Below are 25,815 nucleotides of genomic sequence, written 5' to 3'. Positions count from 1 at the left end.
CTAAGTCATGGTATGGTATGCTGTACATAATCACGGAAACTGTCAGTGTGTCATTCTGTCAGTCAGTCAGTCATTCTGTCTGTCCCACGTTTTTCTACTCACTGACATGGTCAATGAAACTGCACATAGGCATTGAGGATTGGCATAGGTAGAAGGTGACAAAGCTACCAATGGGTATGGACTAGTATGAGTAATTAATGCGTATCTCTTGTATGTTGGAAGGCTGCGATCACATGACCAGTGCGCTGACGAGAGTAAAGAAGGAAGCGGTCCAGTTAGGAGGCAGGTTAGGGCAGTGGATGGGTCACAAAACACAGGGGGATGTTGCCCCAGGTTACCGAAGTTCAGAACTGTGTGAACTTGGAGTCATTTTAAGGTACGTCCTCACCATGTTTCTTGTCTTAAACCTAATCACAGTTGCTTTACTTGCCTAAACCTAGCCTCCATAACTTCACGTTAATTAACTTTACTTCAAGGATAAAACGTCCTTAATAGGCCGCTAATTTGTAGGATATCATACAAACTGTTGTATGGGCATAGAGCACAGCCGAAAGAGAGAGATGTGTAGGAATATGAGTTCTCTAGTGGAGAAAATGGAGTGCCAAAGTAAAGGGCTGTCTGGTGGCAAGGTAAAGCAGTGGAAATGTTCTCAATGTAGCACTCAAATAAACTGATATTGAGTTTTGGGGTACGCATTTGAAGTGGCTAAATCACCTTTGCTGATAACCCCCATCCACAGCAGTGCATATAGCTTTGCTTCCGTGACAGTACTCCCATCTGCCTCTCCAAACAGGGAGCATGCCCATTGACATCTATTGTCTGTAACTCTCTGTCTGTGGATAAATACCTTGTACAACCTCAATTGTGAAAAGAATTATGTGATATTTTGGGAGATATGCTACCAGCAATAAGGTGTTTGTAGAAGTGTTTCTTTTAGCACTGTTTAAGGAAAATAATGTAGCATTCATTCTCCCACAACATTTCCCATAACCTTTCTATCCAACAGTTGAAATATCCCATTCAGATACACAAATATAATCAACTGGATTAATGCAAGAGTGGAAATGGTGGTAAGGCAACTGCAAAATGCACATTTAGCCATTCGCAGCTAAAAGCCGTCTGTGGGCATCATTGGAAGTGAAATCTACTCAATTTTAAACATGCTCAAACCTGGAACAGAGTAAAAGACATCCAGTAAAACATATATCTATATGTACACCTCCATCTGTTAGTTCTGCATGGGAACCCTCAATCATATTACCGTGGGCTGCGGGGAAACTTTCTTTTTTTCAAGGCGGGAAACTAATGGAGGACAGAGATGTGAGTAATCAGAGCAGAATGGGCAGGAGCGGACGACCACAAGTGGCTGGTGCTCGTCGGAGGAATCTGGACGCAGAGGTTAGGCAGGGATAGGAAAACCACACTGGAAAACTGACTTGGGAATGGCATCTGGTTCCCATATCCACAGTGTATCACAATTAGCCGGCATAAAATGACTTTAATGTGTGTGTATGTGTTTGTGAGTGTGCGCTTGTTGTTATGTGTTGGATGCTCTTGTGGGAGCAGGGACGCTGTGAACCGTGGAAACTGATAGTGTGACTGGTTATCAGTGTGTGTTGTGTCAGTGCAGATGCAAATCGAACATGGAGGAGACGCTAATTCACCATCTCAGTCGGGGAAGATCTCGTCACTCCTGAGGAGGGGAAACATTTAAACAGCTTTAACCAAACTGTATCCATAAAAAGCAAAACATCGAAAGCCAATTTTTTTTTTTTCCTGCACAATACGCAAGCAAATTTCTGACCCACAAAATTCTTGTCCTGGATTTAAAATGTTGAATAAGGGACAATGTTCCAGTTGGAAAAGTATTTCTTTCACTTCTTCTGTTGATTCAATTAGAACCACACACTGGCAGCTCTACATTTCTCATCATTTGATGTTATGAGTGTGAGGAAAATTCCTCTCAATCAAAAAGCTGTCAGGTTTTTTTTCTTAAACTGCGAGCATCGCGTTCATGCTGTGCTAATTCTCCTACCATGCTAAGGTAATGACAGTCAGTTTCCCCTGTGAGCACTCAGCCCGCTCAGACAGCCAGTGTGCACTATTGACTGCTTTAAATCACTGCGAGTAAAGCTCTCCGTTGGCCGAGCGCTGCCTCACGCCATTTGCTGACAGACAAGTGCCGCTGATGGGCACAGCATGAGCCGAGGACTGACATCTAAAAAGGTCAAACTCTTAATGTTGTCACATCCAGTGCCAGAAGGCCTCCTTGGGCACCACTGCCCTCATGAGCCCAAATAAACACTGTCATGTCAGATAGATCCACTTGCAGCTCTCGGTGAGCCTCTTCAGAGCCACAGCCTCCGTGTGCCTCTGCTCTGATGTGGAACTGTTAATGGGCATTTTCTGTTTCACATTCACGACATGCAACATGGCAGTAATTGTAAATTAGCACAACGTCAGCACACTCAGGGCCTCCTTTAACTCTAACCAGAGTCTCACTTTAGATAAACTGGCTCTCTCTCGACTTCCGTAGGGCAAAAGTGATCAAAGTCCAGCTGGAATATGTTTTATTAACAGGTGTGGAGCTGCGGTGCATAACAGATGAAGGATGAAGGGTTGAGGGCGCCTCTCCTCTACTTCACCCCCACATTGCCTCTAATCCTTGTAACACAGCTGCATAATTCATACGTTGTGACAGGTCATCCTCAACCTGCGTCTCTGGAATCTCCGCTTGTGAAGGTGGAGGTGGAATGTCAAACACAGATACAGATGCAAGCCGCTTTTATTTACCTCACTGCTAACATAACTCGCAAAGAGCTCATGTGCTGCACTGTAACCGGCCTGGCTCGAGACTCCAGTGTGGTGCAGAGGCACGCTGAAGTGGGTTTGATATTTCCAACATTGTATCATTTTCAAATAACTCCCCTCCCTTCTAACCAGATTTCAAAGCAGGCTAGTTTCATTCTCTGTCTGTATAATTTTAATTTAGTATGGCATTTTAAAAAAGTACAGTCGGTGAGTGGTGTTAGTGGGTACTCGAGTGCAGCCTCAGGGATGGTGTTTTATGCTTGATTGCTGCTAAATGGTGTGCACACACAGTGGTGGATGCTTAGGGTTGATGTTTTGACACGGACCGCCCTTGAAGAGCCGCAGAAAGATGAGGGAAGAAGATAAAAAAATGAGAAGCGGAGACATGATAATTTTTGCCTCGGCTGTCATTTCACAGATTTCACTAACTTTTATGTACAGTAAAAAACATTTTTTTTCTGGGTTCAGTGGCAAGAAGAAGCAACTTTTCTCGTGAATGCTGCAAAAGTTGAAACTCATCTTGCCCCATATAGTATCTGCAACATGTCTCCATTAATAGTTTTCCAATCTGTCTGGGAGACAAGAAGAGATATCCAACTTAACATCACTTGACAACTGACTCTGTGATTCCATGCGAAATTGACACAAAGGCTTAAGCTGTGGAAAAAAAGGAAATGAAAACAAAGCAAATCACTTTTCCATGTCTAAACGCCAGTGGCGGAGGAAATATTCTGGTCCTTTACTTAAGTAAAAGTACTAATACCACCCTGTAAAACTACTCTGGTGTGAGTTAAAGTCCTACATAGAAAGTTTCATTCAAGTAAAAGTACGCAAGTAACATAAGTCAATGCAGAAAAATGTCCCCTGTGACTGTTATACTATTTTAAATCAATGGATTATTATTAGTCATGCATTAAAGAGATAGTTCAGATTTTTTGAGGTGGGGTTGTTTGGTATAGTTATCCATAGTCAGTGTATTACCTGCAGTAGATGTCAGTCGGCACGCCCCCAGTTTGGTGAAGCAGGAGTACTGACGCAGAAGCTATGCAATGCACTGCTGTGGTTGGGGGTCAACAACTAAATGTATTTTAGCCACTAAAAAAAAAAAAGTCCCACCTAAAAAAACAAAATATCAATTTAAGTGTATGATATAGCGTCAGACAGCGCATACTGATAGTTTCTATTCCCCATGTATGCTTTCGTCAAAACCACCAGACTCCATTGAGAAAAACAGTCATTTAAGATTGTGAATAAGACAGCTGCTGGTCGGCCGCTGCTTTGATCAGTTAGTTAGTTAGTATTATTGTGTGACTTTGGTGAATCTGAAGTAACCCTTTTAAACACCAAAGTCACACAACAACACCAACAAACTAACTAATCGAGGCAGCGGTAGACCAGCTGGCTTCTGTGTTCAGCGATGTTAAATCACTGTTTTTCTCAGTGGAGTCTGGCTTTGAAGAGAGCGATATAACGTCGTCATTGTCCCACTGGATATCACTAGGAAAAAAGTGTACAATTGACTTTTTTAGGTGACTAAAATACATTTTGTTGATGACCCTTCCACAGCAGTACATTAGCTTCCATGTCGAACTCCAGCCTGTGTCTCAAAACTAAGGGCGTGCCGACTGACATCTACTGTATGTAAAACACTGCATATGGATAAGTGCTCCATACAACCCCACTTCTAAACATCTCAACAGTGCCTTTATTGCAAAAGCAGCATTTTACTGCTGTAGCTGGTTGAGGTGAAGCTCATTTTTAACTACTTTGTGCAGGATTGTCACTAATGATCATTTTCATTATGGATTAATAAGCTGATTAATTTCTTCATTAATCAGTTGATTGTTTGTAAAAATACCAAAAACAGTGAGAAATGCAGACACAATTACCCAGAGCCCAAAGTGACACTTTCACATTGCTTTGTTTTGTTCAACAAACAGTCCAAAGCTCATTAAAAACAGCTATCAAATACTGCCACTTCATTTTATGTCAGTCAATGAACTAATTGCTTCAGCTGTCAAATAATTGTGGTATAGTAAAAAGTACAATTTCTCACACAAACACCTCAAATTTGTACCTAAGCACAATACTTGAGTAAATGCACTTAGTTACATTCCAGCACCGCTAAACGGTGATCGCGGGCCACAAATGAGGATCTTTCCTGATCAGTTTTGATTGATGAGACCTATTTTCTCTGTCTGTCTCTCTAACCGCAGGTCCCTGTCCATTCATCAGCGGCTGAGTAACGATTAAGTCACAGAGATCTGTAATGGCTTCAGCAGCGGTTGGTTTGTTTGGCTCCGAGGGCCTGTGTACAATTTACGCAGTGTTCCCAGAGTTATAGAGGGAGCTGTTGAATATTCATAGCGATGTGTCCCCTGCCATCCCCCGGGTGGGCATACCATATGAAAAACCACATGAGATCACTTACTACTGTCTCTTCTTAAGAAACTGGCACGGGACTTTTTTTATTTCGGAAACAGATTTGGTGACCATTGGGTGAGTCATTGTCAGATCATTGCATTTTCTGAAGACTTGTCTGTTTTTAGAAATGCAGTCAGCCTTCAGTTTTTGGGTCTATACTGTAAATTATGGCCTTTCTTTGTTGCTTTGTGCAGTATGGGTTCAGCTGAAACCTGGTTGCTTTTCCTACAGTAAAACTAGGACCCCTACCAAACATTTTACAGCACCTTCTGCTTCCTATAATGACTTCATCAGAGAGTGATTTGCTGGCCACAACTGGAACACTGTCAGGTACTTACTGTTTGTGCACTGGATTTACTATGTCTCACCCACAGGAACAATCCCAAAAGCACCAAAAAAACCAGTCATCCCACACATTTACTGGCAAATCCAACATTTGAGAGACAACACTTCCAGTCAGCTCTTGAGACATCTCACAGTCTGATTTTATTTGTCAGACGTACGGCCTGGTGAGAGAGGCTGAGAAGTGAGACCACCTGCACTTACTTACGTCCCAGAACCCCAGGAGCGAGTGTCTGAGAAGGCTCTGAGGATTAACTTGCAACTTTTACGGCTCAGTCGGCACACGCTATTATACCTATTCAATCACACTTGCCTCCGGACTATAAATAATTTTAACAGCGCACACACATGCAGTGCCCGCTTGACCCGGCTATACAGCCAACTGTCACAATCCCCGGTGCTTATATATGTATGGGTTTGTCTTCATCTTTGGGGGAAACTCTGAAGTTTTCCATCTGTTAAGAGGAGCGAATCTGTGATCACCCAGCAGTGTAATGAGGTGAGATAATCTGTCCGGCTGCAGGGAGCTGCCAGGGATGGAGGCTGGTAGTTAGGATATTACAAACCAGACTGTCCAAATGACAGGGACAAGGGTCTCTATTAGGTGGAGGCAGGGATGCAGAGATTATTTTAATAATAGAGTCAGACTGTGTGGTACAACAGAGATTTCTAGTAGCGTATTTGTCATAATCAGATGTCTTTTACATCAACTGTAAAAACTGTTTTATACTCTTTTATTGGGGGGGTTGGCTTTACAGCTTTTTTGCATCATAATTAAAGGAATACTTTGACATTTCGGGAGGTATGCTTGCTCCCATGTCTGTGGACTGAAGAAGCAGCTTAACTTAGCTTTGCATAAAGACTGGAAAACAAGGGGAGACAGCCAGCCTGGCTCTGTCCAAAGCTGAGAGGTGAGATCCACTCAGCACAGTCACCAGAAGAAAGTGTTGGCATTACATGTTTCTGAAAACCACAAATACATTACATTTGCACATTTCAGTAACATAGCAAATGAGCTGCCATTGTCACTGGGAGGTGGAGGGGAAGGTCGATGGTGTGACATCTTGGCGAGACGCTTTTCCAAGCTGCAGCCCACCATTCAACACCAACAAATAAAAAAAAAACAGTTGTGTTTTAGCAAGTCATTGCTGTGTTTCTATCTGTTTTTCAGGCTCCAAACTTGGGTATTTAGGAGCGACCCATCCATGTTTTTGCAGCAGGGGAAATGGCACAAACTGTTTTTCACTGAGGCATCGCTGCTTTTTCTGCTGGGATTGTGCCCCCAAAATTGGGTATTTTAAGCCAAAACATGATCTTTTCCTAACCATAACCAAGCAATTTGTGCCTAAACATGACCACACATTAAAACATAGTGTTGTTGAAATGTAAAATTTCAACTTCTCTGCTACATATAACGTGCAAATGTGACGTTTGCTGAAATGTGCAATGCTGACATTTTTTCTGGTGACTGCGTTGACCCATTTAGTGCAGGGCCGCCTGGGTGATTTCCGCTCAGAAGTAGCGTCTTTTGCACGCACAAACCCATTACTTTCAATGTAGACGTGTATCATGCGCGCTCACAACCCAAAGCGACGCCATAGCAGCACGCATTCGGTGCAACGCGCTTGTTTTTCAGTCTGGCACACAGCTCCACGGACCTGCTTCTCCCTCCAGTGTTGTGTCAGATCCCGGTCCCCCCTCGGGCTGTGTCTCTCCTACTGTTTCCCACAGAGCTCTGCCCCGTTTGAAAGGCGAAGGAAGCCCATATGTGGAAAGACATTGCCTCCGAGATGTAGAATGTGTATTATAGAAGAGAAACACACATTTCAGGACCGCTGACTTGTGTCATCAGAACAGACATGTCGTGATTTTCAGCCTCCTTTCATATTTAATAGAGGGGGGACAGTACCTGACAGTAATATTCTCAGCTGTCAGGATGTGCCTGCTGTAAAGGGTAAATATAATCATAGAAGGCTGAAAAATCACAGGACATGTCTGTTCTGATTATACAAGTCAGCAGTGTAAAGCTCAAGCATGTGGGGGCCTCCTTTCATATTTAATAGAGGGGGGGACCGTATCTAAAAGTACAGCTGTCAAGATGCCCCCCGCCACAGGCCTTTGCCACCTTGGTCTCGAAAAAACCCAGGGCAAACCCTGTAATACCTCCTTATTTGTTTAATCAGTACAAAAATCTATTTAAATGACAATTTGTGGTGTCATGGGGCCAGATTGCAGTGACTTCCCGGGGTCTCTACTGGTTACCTGGCATCCTCATTGTGATAACAAGACTTTAGAGGTCCTGGTAGCGGTATATTATTAGGCCTACCTTTGTTTCCAGTCTTAATGCAAAGCTAAGCAAACCAGCTGCTGACTGTAGCTGCATATTCAGCATACAGCAATGAGAATGGTATCAATCTTCTGATCTAACTTCTAGCAAGAGAGCAAATATGTGTATTCCCCCAAAATGTGACACTAAGGTTTTATGGTAATATTTCTCTAAACTGTTCTTGAGGTTTTACCTTCACATGGCTATCACAGTTGGAGAAGATGTGAGGCGGGCATACTTACAGGAGGTCCTGAAAGAGAAAAGAAAAGAAAGATCTTAGTGTGTTTCCAATCAGCGAACAAACAGAGTCAGATCATCCATGTTCCACAAAAACCACATATCCAAAATAAGTAAGAGGGAAAATCAGGCTCTTGCTGAGAATTCTTTTATTGGAGAGGAACGTGTCATAAAGATGCATCTCTTCCATGATGTGTTACTCTAAATCCAGCCTGCATTTCTACCTTCAGTATGATACGGAACAATAGCAATGTGACAAGAAATTTCTATGTAGTTTCCATGCATTTGGCCAACAATGGCCTGGTGATCACATTTTACTGTAAGTTGCTCTAATTTCACTACTACAAGAGGTTGCAGGCTTGTTAAAAAAAAAAAAAACTCCCACGTTTTTGTGAGGTGACACTGGTCTTTTCCCCAATTACTGCTGCTCAAAGGACTGTGCCAACGCACTTCAGGGCCCTGCAAATCATTTAAGGTCTTTAGGTTCTTATTAAAAAGTACCCAGCTGCTTTAAGCCTAAAAAAATTGGATTATTTGTTCTTTACAAGTCCTGTGTCCTTGAACTGTTCTTCTTCATGACCAGGGGAAAGTGCAAATCATTCCAGCAGCTGGAGCATTTAAGGAGCCGTGTGTTTGAGGCGCGCTGGGCTGCACTTCTGTAGTGTTGTTTTTATGGATCGTTGAGTTACAGTAGACCACTTAGTTTTTAATAAACCTGCTCCGCTGTGTGTTTTCTGACATGTCCCACTGTGTGGAATGGCCTCGGTGCGGCGTTTTCAGCGAGCAATTACAGGAAATCAAAGAAATTATGCGATAAAAATGGGCCATACTGTATGCTGCAAAGCGCACGAAGGCCACCTCAAAGGTACAAGCCTTCAAGTTCTTAAATTTAATGGCCTTAGTTAAAGCAAAAACATTATTTGCTGAAATATAATCCATGTTAAATTAAATAGTGTGTGACATAATGTTAACTAATCCACCTGGAGAGCTCATTTGGAGTTTCACTTTCTGTTCTCACACTGGCACCTCCAGTCATTACCTCCACAGTTTGTCGTCCTCTGGCTTTTGCCAACCAGTCGCCACTTAATGTAAAGGTTACTGAACTCACAAGACAGATGCTGTATTAGCTGTATGGCTGCTCACACCATGGTAAAGTTGTTGTTATGCTCTAATATGACATAAAGGTAAGAGAGAAGCCGCAGTGGGGCTTTCAGAGTCAGTCTTTCTAAGAAGAGAGAGGCTTTTGTTGCAAAGAAAGAGCTGCTTCTCCTCATACTTGACACCGATGCACCACTGGGAGGTTTCCCCTGGGGATTAATAAAGTATGTCTTCTTCTTCTTCTTCTCCTTAAATCGAGCATCAATTCCTCCTTTTGTGTTCATCAGTGAAAAGTGCTGATTATCCACATAAGGAAAATATGGCAGGAAACTTCTAACACTTTCCAGCTTTGACCACCTGCTAGAACAGTTTGAGAGTGTGGCTTTCACTGCTACAAAAACTTCTTCATCCTAAACTGTCATGCCACACTTTTCCTTTCCATATGTTACCGGTACACAAACAAGAGATCCTAATGAAGTATCCCATTCATATTTAATGCATAGGTAAACATCACCGTGTCTTTTTCCTATTTGTTCTCTCTGTCAGCTGCAGCCAAGTCTGGGCAAAAGCTTCCCTTTGCCTTTGTAGATGAGTAAACTGCAAAACACCTCACCATGAATTTGTGGGAAACTCGCTGCGGCTTACTTACTTTTGGTTAAAGCGAATCATGAATTAAATATGCCTTCCTTCAACATCCACCAGTGTTGAGAACTTAAAAAGAGGGAAATTGGATTTGCAGAAGGCTTACAGTGCAGAATGCAGCACGCCGGTGCCCGTCAAGAACTGAATTTTTCAGTCGTATAAATAATGACTCCTAAATATTTTTTCCTCTCTCTCCGTGGAACGGGTACACAGAGTTTGACACTGGGCTCCCATAATGCAGCACGGCGCCGTCGTATTTATTTGTTTTGAATGCTTGTGTGAGTTTCACACGGAATATTGTTTTTCAAGCTTGCCAACATATTCAAACACTAAATGTAGCAGAAATAACTGAGCTATAATTGCATGCTAATATGAAGAATCACTGTTACAGCGTATAAGGGTGCCAACATTACAGGAATTCAAGAGCATTGCTTTTATAAAGCCATTTAAATACTTTGAATGCTGCACATAACCAGTGAGCATGCACTAAACACTGCTTCTCGTCATAGTTCATGACATTAATAAAGCGGTCTCTCTGGCAGGTGAGGCTCTCTCAGGTGGTCAGGCCTGTCTGATTTGATGACACACTTCAGCCTTGTTTAGTCCTGTAATTTGGGCTATTGCTGTATAGAGAATTGTAAAGCCCGTCATCCCAATTGTTCCCTATTGTCTCCCCTTAATAGAGCGCTGTGCCTCTCCAGTCCAGACATTGTGAGTGGGTTATGATTGCTTGCTTGTTTCCAATTGATTTGTCAAGAGGAAGCCATTCACATTCTCCGTATTTGCTCTGGCTGACCAGAGAAAGAAAGAAAAAAAAAAAAACCTGTCTTTGCACAATGGTGCCATTTGAAATACGCTGGCACGGTGGATGTTTATTGGAAAGTTAAGCGCTGTATAAACAAAGGCTGGCGGTGTTTCAGATCTGCAGCCAACCAGAACATTCAGCTGTTGTCTATCTGTCATTGGGTTTCAATCTTTTTTTCCTTTAGTATTATGTAAATCAGAAAAAAAAGGAAGGAGCCCCACCACACAGATCCACATCTCAGAATGCCGAATATGGCCACAACAGATTTGAGATTAATTTGACAAAAATCAAAAGAAATAAAGAAAGTGAAGGAGTCTTTGATACTCAAATAACATCTGATTAGATTTGATTCCTGTGACTTTAAAAAGTAGCGGCTGGATTTGGTGGTAAAACCGGCAGTGTTTTTCTCCCCTCACAGACACAGTGTTTGTTTCTCAGGCTGTGAAACCAAACCGCTCCCTTATTACTCTACCTCACTTAAAATTGGGACCTTGCTTTGCCCTGTCTCTCTAATTTCTTTTTACAAGGGCAGTACTTTTGTTCCAGAGCTTTGGCTGCACTGCGCTCTCGTCGCAGGAACGCTGCCACACTCCAGAGCCCATTATCACTCTCACTATCAGGTGAACGGAGTGTGGGTGCAGCTCCTTTGCCAAGTACATGTTCTCGCTGTGAATTCAATTTGCGGCGACACGTCTGTGGGAGTGTCGCTGCACAACATGTCCTTCTCCGAGATACTCGAGGCCTCGGCTGCGCCAAGTTTGTTGAGTCAGCTCAGGAGAGAGTGTGTGGGTGGAAGGAGGGAGGGGAGATTGGAGATCCTTAACGCATTACGACAACTTGTTGCTGTATTTGTGGAGGCAAACAGCTATTATATATGCTGACCTTAAGTGCATCATGTCTAGGATCAGCGCAGGAGGGTTCGAGTGTCCAAAAACTCAGACGCGGACGTCATCAGCTTCAGCGAGTTTGGGCATCACTTTGCTTTTCTCACTGTCTCCCAGTTTCACTGTGAAAATCTAGTGTTTCTATAGCGACAGAAGCTGAAACAATCCAAGCGAACACCGAAACCACCAGGCCACAAATTACACATCTATAACCTATTTTGGCCTCCAAAGATATACAGTGTACTTTTACATGATTGTAACTGCAGTATGATTTGCTGATGTCCTGCTGAATTATTCCTTGAATGTTTCTGGATTGAGACTTCAGTGATCTTTGGCCGGCCACAAACACACACACACACACACACACACACACACACACACACACACAAATGTACATACCAGGTTCTCCATTGCGGCCTCTTCTTCCGCGCTTTCCCGGAGGTCCTGCAGAGAAGAATATAATACATTTTAGACAGTAATTTGATTGTCTTTTTGTTTGTATAAGTTTCATATTCTTCGAGTATTCTCACAGTCTAACCACCCGACAGCAGGATGAGGACGAGCCACTGAAAAATATTGCCTTTGGACTTTAAACACCTCAAAATCTCAAGGTTCATTAAGTATTTAGGCTCTATTTATACATAACCTGAGGTGGGAAAAGGAAACACACACCGTGTTGGTACAACACTGTGTTTCATGCTGCCATCCCCGTTTCTCTTTCCTTTTTTTTTTTCCAGTTTTTCCTTTCAGCACGGATGCCCTGGTTTTTAATTTGTTTATCTAGACAGTGTTTTCCTGTTTGCCATTTTCCTGTCAACACTATCAATCTGCTGAAGCTCAGCTGGAGGAGTGAAACAATTACACGCTTTGCCAGGTTTTACATGTTGAAGACTTGACTGGGTCGTATTGTGCGCAGGTAGCTCTCCCGTTTGGAAACTGGGAGCATCTCTCCTAAAATGACCTCTTCCTCTCAGCAATACATGCAGTCTTTTCCTGAGGTTGGCAGCTGGAAACAAATTCTCAGACATTGGCATTTTGTTTGCTCTCCGCCCAAAAAAGTATGTGCATTCACAATTTAGCCAAAGGGTGAAGCTATGACTTTTGGACGAGCTGGAAATTAGAACTCTTACGATTACACACAAGTACATGAGGACTCTCCGCTCCTTTTGAGGAGGACTTGTCAACTTGCAATGCAATGGGTAATATCTCGGAAGGAAAACTGCTCTTTCCACTCAACATGAAAGGAGCTGTCAGGATCAAAAAAGATTGGAAGTTAATATAACCAAGAGGAACAATCTTCCCTGTCTGGTTCTGCATCACAGAAAATATCCTAGATACAATTTCAGGCAGCAACGATACTGTGAAGAGTTATTATGCAAATTGTTTGGAAGACTCCGTAGACCCCGGTACCACTAAAGAATCGCATTTTTTCGTTATGTTAGAGGTTGAAGATAATTACAGTAATGTACTGGGGTTGGTGAAAGTTTTTGAACAGGCTGCAAAACTCGCCAATAATTGCCTGAGTGCCAAAAGTTGCTCCATGGGATGACTTTGTGACAGCGGGCTTTTAACAGCAGTTATAAAACACAACTAAAGATACACCCATGCTAATTATAATCTAAATAAACTGATCGAACCTTCAACCCCGAGCCTGTGCAAAAACCTCTCTGTATGTTTCAGCACGTCATTAAATAAACTTTCCTGTCTGTTTTTGCCCTCTGCTACCTCTGTGAATACATCTCCCTACAAGGAAGAGAATAAAAGTAACAAATAAAGAGTCAAATAAATAAGAACAATGACTTTTACGCAGTGTTTGGCTGATTTAGGACACTCCAGATGTGTTACTGGGGTGCAAAACGCAGGATTATGTTGCACAACTCTTTGCATGATGCTTAGCCCTCAATTTGATCCCACTGTTTGGCTCCAACTCTGCTCCTTTTGGACTGTTTCCAGGATAATGTCAGACGCTGCCAGTGAAGGGTCCAGGCACAGTTTAAAGTATGTAACCACAGGTGGAGTTTGACTCTCACTTTACTATGGTTCACATCAACCCTGGTTTCTCCATAGGTTTGTTTTTTAAGACTTTAGAAGAAACAGAAGGAGGTTTACTGCACTTGGCAGTCACTTCAGTGTTGCTCACTTTGAAATGACACTCGACACCTCTGGGAGGAATATTCTGTGTGACGATACGACATCCTCCTGATTTCGGTGGTATATTTTTGACAGCTGCTGAGAAAACACTCCCCACATGGGAGTTGGCGGTCCAGACAAAATACCCAACATTATTTTCAGATATCATCATGATTCACAATATTCAACACAATATTATTATTCTGATCATAGACTGTAAGGAGAGAGTCCCATTCAAACCAACTGTACCAGTAACTTTGCAGAAAGTACGCCAATAAAAACGCTATAACGTTTCAGTTTATGAAACACAAGTGAAAGAATAACTTAAAGTCTATCAGGACCAGTCAGAGTGAGTTTTCAAATTTTTTTTAATCAATTAAGATCAAAAAAAGAGAAATCGAGTATTGTGAGGCCCCTGGTCATAAATAAAATGAACCGGACTCAAACTGGGTCTCGAAGTGCTGAGAGATCTTAAGCTGCCTGTCAAGGCGAAACATCACTCTTGCTCAAAAACATTGTATTTGGCCTGCTCGTTTCTCACAGCATCCCAAGTACTGTCATGGAACAGTGGTTTCAGAAAAAATGTGGCAAAGAATTCCATGATGAGGGTCAGCAACTATGAACAATCTGTTGAAACCTTTTCAACCTTTTCAACAGCTTTTGGGTCTGAAAGTGGAATAAATCAAAATGAACTTGATGTTCATTCAAATGTTTGGTCGGACAACGTTTTGGGTCAGACAAATGAAAATGGCCCCTGTGGTGTTGTGTATTGTGTTTTCACATTGTGTTATTTGGTGGCTGTTGTATTTTCGAGAGTAAGCAGCAGAAAACCACTTTACAATGCAGAAACAGAGAGAAAAGGCATCAGTGTAAGTGCTGTGTGGCTTCAGCTTTAGCCGCAGTGGCGCTATGGGTGGCAACTTTGGTCCAGATTGAAATATCTCTACAAATATTGGATGGATTGTCATGGAATTTTGTACAGGCATGTATGGTCTCCAGAGGATGAATCCAATTGACTTGAGTGATCTCCACACTGTTCCTTCACTGCCATCCCAATATTTACATTTGTGGTTTTGAGTGAGAGTGGATGGATTGCCTTGAAATTTGGTACGGACAGTCATGTCCCCCTCACTGTATTGTAACAACTTTGGTGATCCCTTAATGCTCAACTACTGCTACTTGATCCACAACTTTGAAAATACCCTCAAATGTAGTGACAATCCTATTAGGACTGGGTACCAAACGCTGTACTTTTACCGACTTATGTTGATGTATGAAGTACCAATGCATGTTAAATCAATTGGTGCCAAATGTTGGACCTAAGAGCACACTTGGGTGAGAATGCTGGGTTCAGGCACATTGCCTCGCAGACAACAGAGCTCCGCAGAGCCACCGGGTTTGGCAAGGAAGCAGAAGCGCTGTAAAGTGCCTCAAAGCAGGGAAGCTGGCCACGGAGCTCCAACAGCTTCGAGAGCAGAGATAGTTTTGGCCCATCTGGTCTGTTTCCTTTTATATTTCATCTTAGAAATAGCCCAGTATCACCGCTGTTTTTGATTGACGATTACGTTTTTGTTATTAGCCTACAGAAACAGTTAAGTACCGAAAAAGGTATCGCTGGGTACCAGGACCGAATTGAAGATATTGGCACCAGTACCAGTATTGGTTCAAATGTAAATGGTACCCAACCTTAATTCCCAGGGGTCCATGTCATTGGTTCGACAGCCCATTGGTTCGACATCCCATTAGTCCGACTGTCCGCGGTGCTGAACGGCTCGCGGCGGGCGTATGGTGCGCCGCGACCGGCTTGAGGCGGAGCAGGCTCACGGCTTATGTGTTTGTCACTTTCTTTTTCATTTTAACCCACACCATGATCTTTTCCTGACCCTAACCAAGTGGTTTTTGTGCCTAAACCTAACCAGACCTTAACCACAGGGCATCATGATGATTTCGGAACGGACTTCGGAACAATGAGTTTAATATGGTCGGAACAATGGGATGTCGAACCAATGGGCTGTCGAACCAATGGGCAGTTCCCATTCCCAGCAGGCTCATGTGAATGTGTCATCTCATCTGTGTTTAATGCTAATTAGCCAATGTTAGCATGCTAACACTCTAAACTAAGATGGTGAACATGGGGAATATTATAACCAGCTATACATCTGCATGTTAGCATGTTAATGTTAGCATTCAACTCAAAGACAGCCTCATTAGCTGCTAGCACAGCTGTGGACTCTTAGTCTTAAACACAAATGCATTGTAACTCAAATTTAACTATAAAAAATACAAGTCTGATATGTGTAATAATTACATTTAAGAGACAATAAATTAAAGAGAGTGCCTGTGTGAACACATCGTAACAGTCTGACACCAAATGGCACCAGATGCTAAAAATACACTGTTAAAACCTTTCATGTTGGTATGAGAGTTTCAAGTAGCCTACGCAGTGACTTGGATGCAAGGTTAGAAAGCAGTGAATGTCAATGGCAACAGCAAAAGTTATTAATTAAATTTACATATACACTGTTGGATACTGTCAAACACATCACACTGCAAATTGGAATATTGACCCACAAGGCTGTCATACTGCACATCACTTGTTGAGGTCATTCATGTGAAAACAGTGGTTTTTTTGTCATTACATAAGGTGCCACACTGCTGAAATTAACCATATAACTTCTCAAACATCCTGACTGTATCTGTTGATATGATGGTAACAGACTGTGATGTGGACTGCACCAGGTTACCTTTGACAGCAGCATGGAACCATCAGCACGATGCTTTCAACCTCAAAATTTATTCATTTTCTGCTTTTTCCTGAACAGTAAAACAACATGAGATTTCTTTCAATCCCACAGAATTTTTTTGTCCAGAATACTGATACAAGTAGTCATTTTAATGCTAGTTGGCAGATAAGAATTCCGTGTAATTGGCAGTATTGTGAAACATGCTGCTTTTAAGCCATGGCTGTATTGTTTTTGAGTACATATTACTCACGTTGTTCATTACGACAGTATTTCAAAGTTATGCATTGCTTGATATAATAAACTTCTTGTTTATACTTCATGCATTTGAGACAAGATTGCATTTTACCGCTACCCATCATCCATAAAATATTGATTGGCCCTGAACAGCTAACAGAGCTGCACCTCCGCTCTATTTCTCTTTTTCCTCCGAATCAATCAGTCTCAAGTGAACCAGCCCTGGACTGACTCATTTACAATACCAGCATTGTTTCAGAGCTTGATATACATAATCAGACCTCTCAATGTTTCTCTCACACAGTAATACGGCTATTCCTCAGAATAAAACGTTAAGCCAAAAATAGCAAACTGGGTACCAGCTCCAACCTCCAAAGTAAATCAGGTTTGAAGAGAATTGGCTTTAGACTCCTCAGCAAACCCTACTGCCACTTTCTGGGTGAAGTGAATAAATTCATATGCTTTCTGCAAATGAGATATAGTTTGCATTGTCCCATGTTAAAATGTCATCAGTTGAAAAGTGAAACTTAAAGTTCCCCTCCATGTACTTTGCTATGATTAATATTTTGTTTAACATGTTTTTCCCACATTAAAAGTAAAAAATCGGAAAGGGGTTGGAAGCATATTTACTTTTCTTTCTCAGTGACAAAATTCTGGATCTGGCCTCCGTCTCGCCCACCACCATTACTCATGTTAGGTTTTGCTTTCTGCAGAACGGCAAGTGTAGGTAGCAGATTTTATTTGTGTATGTTGTTTGCTAGCTTGTTAGTTGGTAGTGACTGATGTAGCATTAATGGTTGTCAAACATACAATGGGGTTTTTGGTGACAGACAGTGGAAAGAGGGTTCGTTTTACATCCAAAACCTCCACATTCTTCGATGTTTGTTGTCGAAACTTTAGCTATGCTAATGCTAACTCTGCCCTCTCTACAGGTTTTAGGTTTGCAACGATTGGCTTTTGTATTAGTGACCATGATCTTTTCCTGACCCTAACCAAGTGGTTTTTGTGCCTAAACCTAACCAGACCTTAACCACAGGGCATCATGATGATTTCGGAACGGACTTCGGAACAATGGGTTTAATATGGTCGGAACAATGGGATGTTGGACCAATGGGCAGTTCCCAGTAATTTGTACAGCGTGCATTTGAATGTCAGATTTTAAGGAAGTGCACAGACATCGCCCCCTTCAGTAGCGGAATGAGAAAACACCTCTCTAGTAACAGTCTTTGCACCGATACAAGTCAGTATAGTCAAGGTAACATATTTTAGGGCAGTGGTTCCCAACTGGTGGAGTCCAAAATTGGGTCACGGGTACATTCTGAATGGACTCACAAACATTTAAAGTGAATTTCTGGCACAGAGCTTTTATTTTGAAGTACTGTTTCCTACTGTAGAGTGAGTTACTAACGGACAGCTACTTGACAGAGATGCTGAACTAGCTCAATGACATAGCCAAACGCAAATATGACGATGAGCGTATGAAACTGTGTGGACCTTAAAGTAATGACTGAGGAGAAATCTGGACCCTGTGGCTGGACCAATTGGGAACCACTGCATTAGGGGTAGCGCAAAATGCTTGCTTTGTTTGGTTTGTGCAAATTACTTCGGATAATCAGGACAAACAGACAAAATGTACGTCTTCTGGTGATTGATACTTTGAATAGGTTACTTTTGTATGTTACAGGTACACCCTGTTGCAGTGTGTGCTTCACTGAATCTCACTTAGAACATAAGAGGCTGAATTTCTAGTGGTCATGCAACAAACACCTGCTTATTGAGATTAACTTAGTGCCAATCACAGAAGGATTTCATGTTTGATTCACCACACATTTTCCACGGCTAATCTTGAAACTATTTTCCCTCACTGCCATGCTAAATTGTAAACAACCAACCTATTTCATGGACACCGAAAGCGCCACATGCTGACCTTACTGTTTATATATGAGTCATAGAAATACAATGTCCTGCCTGAGTGTTTGGGAGAAATGTCACAGCCGTACAATACTTTCAGTGCCAATGTTTTCAGAAACTGTCATGAAATTGCTCTGCTGGCGTAAATTTGACGCCTGATGTCTTTGAATGATTTGGTTTTTAAAATGCTCTGAAGCCATTTTGGAGAAAGCCTAACTGAGCAATTTTCTTTTGTGTGCAAGTTGTATAAACAGCAGCTTTCAATTCCCAGTTGAAATGTATGACAATGGTTTTGTCATGATTGTCAGTTTCCATAGTGGTGTAACAGTAATGTCTGCTTCACTGTTGTGCTGGCGAACAGAAGAATGTCTTTTAAAAGCCATGTCAAACATTCTTCATATGTCTCTCTTTAATTTCATCACTGTCGGTCTATACCATAATTAAAGGATATAGTATTTTGGGCCATCTCAAGGTGGCCCCCAACTAGGCGCAGAACTTGGAGCTCTGCTTGACTGAAATGTTCAGAATATTTCTTACAAAAATCTGATGATCAATGTCTTTGCAAGCAATCCAAGGATTTAGGAAGATTTAGTTGAAACAGACTTTAATATAGTCCATTTAATCCCACAACATGGATGGATGAGTTTATTAAACCTGGCAACACTTGGGTATCCAGGTCAACGGAACTAAAGCTGCACGAAAGCTGGCTTTCTACCGTACAATCATTTGTTACTTTACAAGTACATTTTTGTGGAGACGTCTGGCAAAGAGGACAACAATTCCGATCCAAGATCCTTATTACTCTGCATGACAATGAATAAATCAATACATAAAATGCTAATTCATGGAACACTGGGTCCACTGTCCAAGGGGAAAAAATGGAAATTGGACCACAATTTTACAATCAGCCTCATCCGTAAATGTCACTGCTCTCGTCATCTTTGAGGGGATGTGTATTGTTGTCAAAATATGAATTTCAAAAGCTAACAGCTAACACAGAGAGGCTCGCCAGCACAATGACTCTGGAAAATGTGCACGTTTGAATTGAACAGAAAAAATATACTCCTCATAAAATGTCAAGTGTGTGATTTTAGTCAAGATAATTGTAGCCGTTTATCCCCTACTTTTAGCTAACTACTTTAACTGTTTATGCATTACTTTTAGATAATTAAATGAAGTGATTATTATTATTTTTATCAAACTATACAGTGTTTTTCCATTATTTTTATCTATCTAGGCCAGGTGTAGGTAGCCACATGTGGCTCTTTAGCCCTTCTCCAGAGGCTCATTGTGGCTTTGACAAAAAAATTATATGGAAATGAACAACAGTTATTTTTTAACATCTTAATTTTTATTTATCATTGTTGTAGCAATAGATTGATTCTTACATTTTCCAATTGTATAAATGTGTAGCCCATAGACTGGATAAAAAAGATGTTTTAACATCTCATCAACTCTGTGTGTCATACGTCTACAGCCTAGCGCCTTTTCTAAAATTTGCCAAATCTTAATAGTGATGGCTAGTCTTGAGTCTCCTTAGTGAGGCTAGTTATTTATCCAAAATCCAAAAAAGAAACCATCTCAGAGGAAAATAGAGAATATCATAGTGAGTGGGCAGATTTGTTTGCTTTCACCACCAATGCTGCAAAGTTTAAGTACCAAATAATCATGATTAGCTCACTGCAGAGTAGCCATTTTGTTGTAAAACATATTAATAATGCTACTTTTGACCTATAGAGTGCCGAAGTCACGCCCCTTCCGGTGAAGCTCATAGGACCTTAGATCGGAAAAAATATGAATGGCAGTGAATGGGGAGAACAATATTATCTTTTGTTCCCGTTTGAGTTGTGACATGAAATCCAAATATGTCGTTAATTAATTTAAAACATAAATTTTAAGGTCAAGAAAGTCATACTTTGTGGTAAACCTGTTGACATATAAGCTTTTTAATTAGAAAGACTCAAGAGTAGACAGGAGGAGGTCGCGTATGTGACGTCATAGCTTTCGCTCGCTTCCTGCAGCTTGGCCTCCCCGCTGAAATTCCACTGTTTTATGATTAATCGATTTATGATTGAAGATGTCTGTGTGTTTTGTGCCAGGTTGCAGTCACTCCAAGCTGCAGGAAGCGAGCGAAAGCTATGACGTCACATACGCGACCGCCTCCTGTGTAGTTTTTCTAATTACGTTTTTTTCAAAAGCTTATATCTCAACAGTTTTACCACAAAGTATGACTTTCTTGACCTTAAAATTTATGTTTTAAATTCATTAACAACATATTTGGATTTCATGTCGCAACTCAAACGGGAACAAAAGATAATATTTCTCTCCTCATTCACTGCCATTCATATTTTTTCCGATCTAAGGTCCTATGAGCTTCACCGGAAGGGGCGTGACTTCGGCACTCTATGAGGAATGTTTACAAGCTAATTTTAGTTGGCCGTCACTATGAGGCACAAATATGTATTGGGGCTCCAGACATTTTTTCAAAAAAGGCTCTTTTGATAGTAAAGGTTGCCGACCCCTGGAGCGCTGTCTCACCCTGAAGTTGTCAGAATCCGGCGCTTGGGCAGTGACTTAGGCAGTGGCGTCGTTTAACGTTGGCATGATTAGCGCCCAGTTGCTAAAGGTACCTGCTGGCAGTTTAGGCGGCGAAAGTTCGAGTGGAGCGGGTGGGATTGGTTGTGGATAGGTCAAACAAACACCAACTTTCACCCGAGAGAGTGGCTCTCTTATGTCCCATAACATTCTAAAGCCAAACACTGTTCTTTTTTTTCTAAATCTAACCACGTGTTTTTGTTGCCTAGACCCAACCATGTGCATTTGTTGTTGAAAGAAAAAAAGCGTCAATTCGCAATGTTGAACCGACATGGTGCTTTAATTTCCTGTGAAAATAGAAGTGTATCTTGGAAGAAGACAATGCATGTAACAGGCAGAACTTGACATGGTGTCCCAGAACGTCAACAACCAACGCATCCAGTTTACCTGGCATATTGGGACGTGGAAAGTCCATGACCAAAACTTCAATATGTGACGAGGTCGGAGTGAGAATGTATTGACCCCTGAACTTGGCTATATGAAGTGTTCATCCATTACTTTTAGATAACTATATGAAGTTTAACCACTATCTAACTATTTGAACCATGTATCAATCACTGTTTACTGGGGCTGTCAGCGTTGCAATTAAAGTCTAAACATAATGCATTATTTTTTCCCTTCGACACAGCCTTACTTGTAGTCAAACCACCGCAGCGGCCTCCTGCTTCCTGCTGCAGCAGAGATGGAAAATAATGACACTGCTGCGCTTTTGAGTGGCTCATTTCACTCTAAAAAACTCTCCGATGGCTCAGTTGACAAGTCAAAAGTGATATGCACCTTGTGTCCAATTAAAATAAAATGTCACCGAAGTACTTTGAGTTTGCACTACCACTTGCCCGCTTATCGCCAAAGTCAGCAAGGCACTTTTTTCTGAGTGTGAGAATCGCCACAGACATGAGGATGAAACTAAATCAAAGACGTTAACTACAGCGCTTGCTAAATGGGAAACAACTGACTGCAGACGAGTTAACGTCGTGGGAGACTCAGGTCTAAGGGTTGCCTCACACGGCTTACTGTGGATCTCAAATGAGGGTTTTTTTAGTTGCTTGCTTGGTGCAAACCATGGTAAAATGATGACTGATTCACTGTTTCTTTTGTTAACCTCACATTCCTCAGTTTTCAACTGTTAGTGGAGCTGTGGAGTATTTTTTTATTTTTTTTGTTATGCACTTTATTGTTGTCTCCTGCCTCTACATCATGGATTCAAGACCACACTGTTGTAGCAGTGCAGCACTGATTTGAAAAATAAATAAATCTAAAAGTCAAGATCATAAGGCACATTTCTTTGCAATCATTTGATTTCCAGTCAAGACACTCTGGTAAGAATTGCCTCACCTTGTTAATATGGACTTCAACACTGTTTTGAAATGCAAAATAATGGAATTTTACATGTGATTCAAAATGTGATTAATCGCAATTAACTACTGAAATTCAGCGATTAATCACAATTGTAAAATTAATTGTCCGACAGCACCATTTTACCAATTATTTCAACTTCTCTGCTCGCTTGCTGACTAATTTTCATGCACTCTCAACACATGGTGTTCAGGTGTTGCGGCTGACTCCAATCATACATTTTTAACTTTTCAAATTAGTTGAGCTGCTCCACAATCTTTCCACGTACCCCAAAGCAACTGCAGACGCACCCCCTGGGGTACAAGAACCCCTGATTAGAAATCACTACAGAAGTTTATTATTCTCTGTACGTACTGAAAAAGCTGCGTGCTCCCAGTTTACCTCATTTAGTACATGTGTAGTTTATGGAGCTACTCCACTGACCTCTGAGGTCTTTGAGGTTACAAAAGTTAAACTGCATCTGTGTGTCTCTGACACAAACACCCAATTGAAAACCTGAGGAAGTCTAACAGAGTCAACAGATAACAGGATGATGAGATGAAGATCTGGACTGTGTCTCCATCGGATTCAAGCTCCTCTTGAGGTCATTAGTCATGGGTATTGTTGAGAGAAATAGGAAAGTCCCCTTGAACTTGTGACCCACCGAACTGGCTCCGGAAAGGAAGCACTTGTTGTACTCCAGCTGACCTTCTTCGCTACTTTTACTAATCCCTTAACTTCCTCAAACCCTTTCAATTCAAGAGAGATGCGGAGATAGAAAGCAGAACAAAGAGCTTCCTCTCAAGTATAAGTGTTTCAGTCCTGTGCCAGCAAATGTTATCAGCGTGGCTTGTTGACTGCTGGTCTAAAGATAGTTCACTTGACCCTATTAGGTTGTATGTGCTTATTTACTATAAGAAAAGCACACAAACTACTTAATGGCTGTCACAACTTCGAAAGAGGTCAACTGAAGGTTCAGACACATGAAACACAAACTTTGCCTGCTGGTGGGAACTTTTTCCAAATGCAAACATGAGATATATGGATGTTTGCAATTCACTTAAAAAATCAGCTTCACACTGTGTCATTGGAAGTTCACGTCCTGGAAATTATAGGTAACTTTCCACATACCAGCAATCTGATACAAGGAGCAGACTACAGCATGGTTAGCATGTAATGTCGAGCAATTTCAAAGAGCAACCCTATTATCAACCTTGCTTAACGGCGGTGGTTCTTTAACTGCCTTTAAATAGGAGCCATGCTGTTTGAATTATTTTTCTTTCGAGCAAAAAATAAATTGTGGATTATAAAACTGAACAGTATAATGGTTTGTTAACCTGTTTAAAGGGAGCTAAGCTACTAGCCTATAGTGTTAAAGCAAGACTTCTGTATGTTAAAACGGACTTTAGAGGGGTTTTGGCAGCGCAATATAAACACCAAATTCAGCAGAAGAATTCGGGGGCTATTTTAATTTTCCCAAGACACACATTTGAATCCCAACCTGACCTAGAAAAACAACGTTCTAAAGGATATCTCACATTATTCCCTGATTCTGCGGCATATATCTTCATTATCCTTATTTCCAGCTGCACTTAACTCCAATGCAACCACTTCCTGAATAAATATGATGATTATAGCCATTTCCTAAATAATTCTTCCCAATTATATTTAATCCGCTGCCCAGCAAAGAGACCATTGTGTCTGATTTTTACATTAACTCATTGTACTCTTGTGGTGCACTTATTTTGTCACCACATAATATCTTGTACAGTATTTTCACACACATGCACACGCACACTGCAGCAACCCAGTTCAAAAGCTGATTTTCCATTTTGTGCATATTACACAACTCTCTTTAAGAGCATCTCTGTATTTACCTGTATTAAATGCATTGTTATATGTAGGCTGACATATGTTTACACTGCTGCTCAAGACAGTGTGATTAGTTAGCTGGAAATTTACAGTTTGATTTATACAACAGCCGTAAAGCAAGACATCTCACTGATTAGGGGCTGAATTGCATCTAACGAACAGTCATGAGGGGTAATGAACAGTGACGCCCGCTCCACAAACTCTAATGAAACTCAGTTCTGCAGTTTTCAATTACGAGACATCACGAGTACACCGAGTTCTGATATACTCAAGAGTCCGTGCCAGTGTTGTTATCATTATGTTAAAGTTGAAACTAATTCACAGTACCAACAGGGCACTTGTTAATGTCAGATAGTCCCGAGACATCACCCAACAGGAATCTGAAACTAATTACATGAAGCAGCATTCATTACGACGCAGAGAGCAGCAACTGATTAAAACAGAAAAAAAAAAAAAAAAAAAAAAAAGTTAATGATGCATACTTCCTGTGAGCGTATTTATGTGTGTGTACACACAGTAGTGGTCAGAGGATGTTATCAACTTGAAATGAATTCATTTCTCCACCCATCCCTGATGAATATGGCAATTTCGTGGCTGTGTGTGTGTTTGTGTGTGTGTGTGCGCAGCTCGAGTCCTGCGCTGTGTTTGTCCAGATGCCAGTTATCAGTTCATTAAACCACGAGTCAATCCATTACGATGCGAGGAATTTGTCTGTCGCTGCAGGCTCCATTAACACTGCGTCAGGCAGATTGAAACTAGTATTAAAAATGCATCTCTCTCTCCCCGCACCACCACAGTAAAACAGACTTGCCCAGTGTTGCACTAATTGCAGACAATTTAACTGTTTTTGCACTTGAGAGTCAGCATTGATTGAGCAGTTACAGTCCTGCAGAGGTCTTTTACACCTAACACCCAAACTAAGACTCGCTCGCACACTCTTAACACACAGTTTTAGGGACTGAAAATCATTACAGAACAAGCAGCTCTTCTCTAGTTCTTTGTCAAACGCGCACACACACACACACACACTCGCTCGTAGAAGACAAATGACATGAATATGACTATGGCTGGCAGGCACGCATGGATCATCTACGCTTTTGCTCCGGTTCAGTGTCAAGGCTGGAACGCTCCTGAGGAGGAAGCAGGGCCTTTGAGAGAGCCTTTTCATCACCTTCAGAGATCAATGTGTTTTCCTCTGGCAACGGACTGAGTGCTGGGATACTTGAGACCCACCCCGCGCGCTACACACTGCAATTATCCTCCCCGCAGTACTGACTGCGGTTGTGATGGAAGAAGAACACACTCCCTGATGAGGGGAGGTCAGTAATAAGCCAATCGATTGGCCAAGTCCCATCACTTTATGCTGTGAGTTAAATTGGCGCAGGCGGCCATCCTGACGGCTCTATCAGAAAGCTTCGCTGTAGA

At 41.6% G+C, this 25,815-nt stretch overlaps 1 protein-coding gene across 1 annotated transcript in view; it reads right to left on the bottom strand.

The window, feature by feature from the left end:
* The window catches only part of LOC126403931 (collagen alpha-1(XXV) chain), a 192,656-nt gene that overhangs the window by 74,080 nt on the left and 92,761 nt on the right, over positions 1-25,815 (bottom strand). Inside the window, exons 3-4 of the mRNA XM_050066775.1 lie at positions 11,969-12,013; positions 8,146-8,153 (exon numbers count right to left, since the gene is read on the bottom strand). Of these exons, the coding sequence (XP_049922732.1) occupies positions 8,146-8,153; positions 11,969-12,013 (53 nt within the window). The remainder of the gene's footprint in view (positions 1-8,145; positions 8,154-11,968; positions 12,014-25,815) is intronic.

Source organism: Epinephelus moara, chromosome 17 (genome assembly GCF_006386435.1).
Source record: "Epinephelus moara isolate mb chromosome 17, YSFRI_EMoa_1.0, whole genome shotgun sequence".
NCBI lineage: Eukaryota > Metazoa > Chordata > Actinopteri > Perciformes > Serranidae > Epinephelus > Epinephelus moara.
Note: the sequence above shows the minus strand (reverse complement) of the source record. Positions and strands in the feature narration are given on the sequence as shown.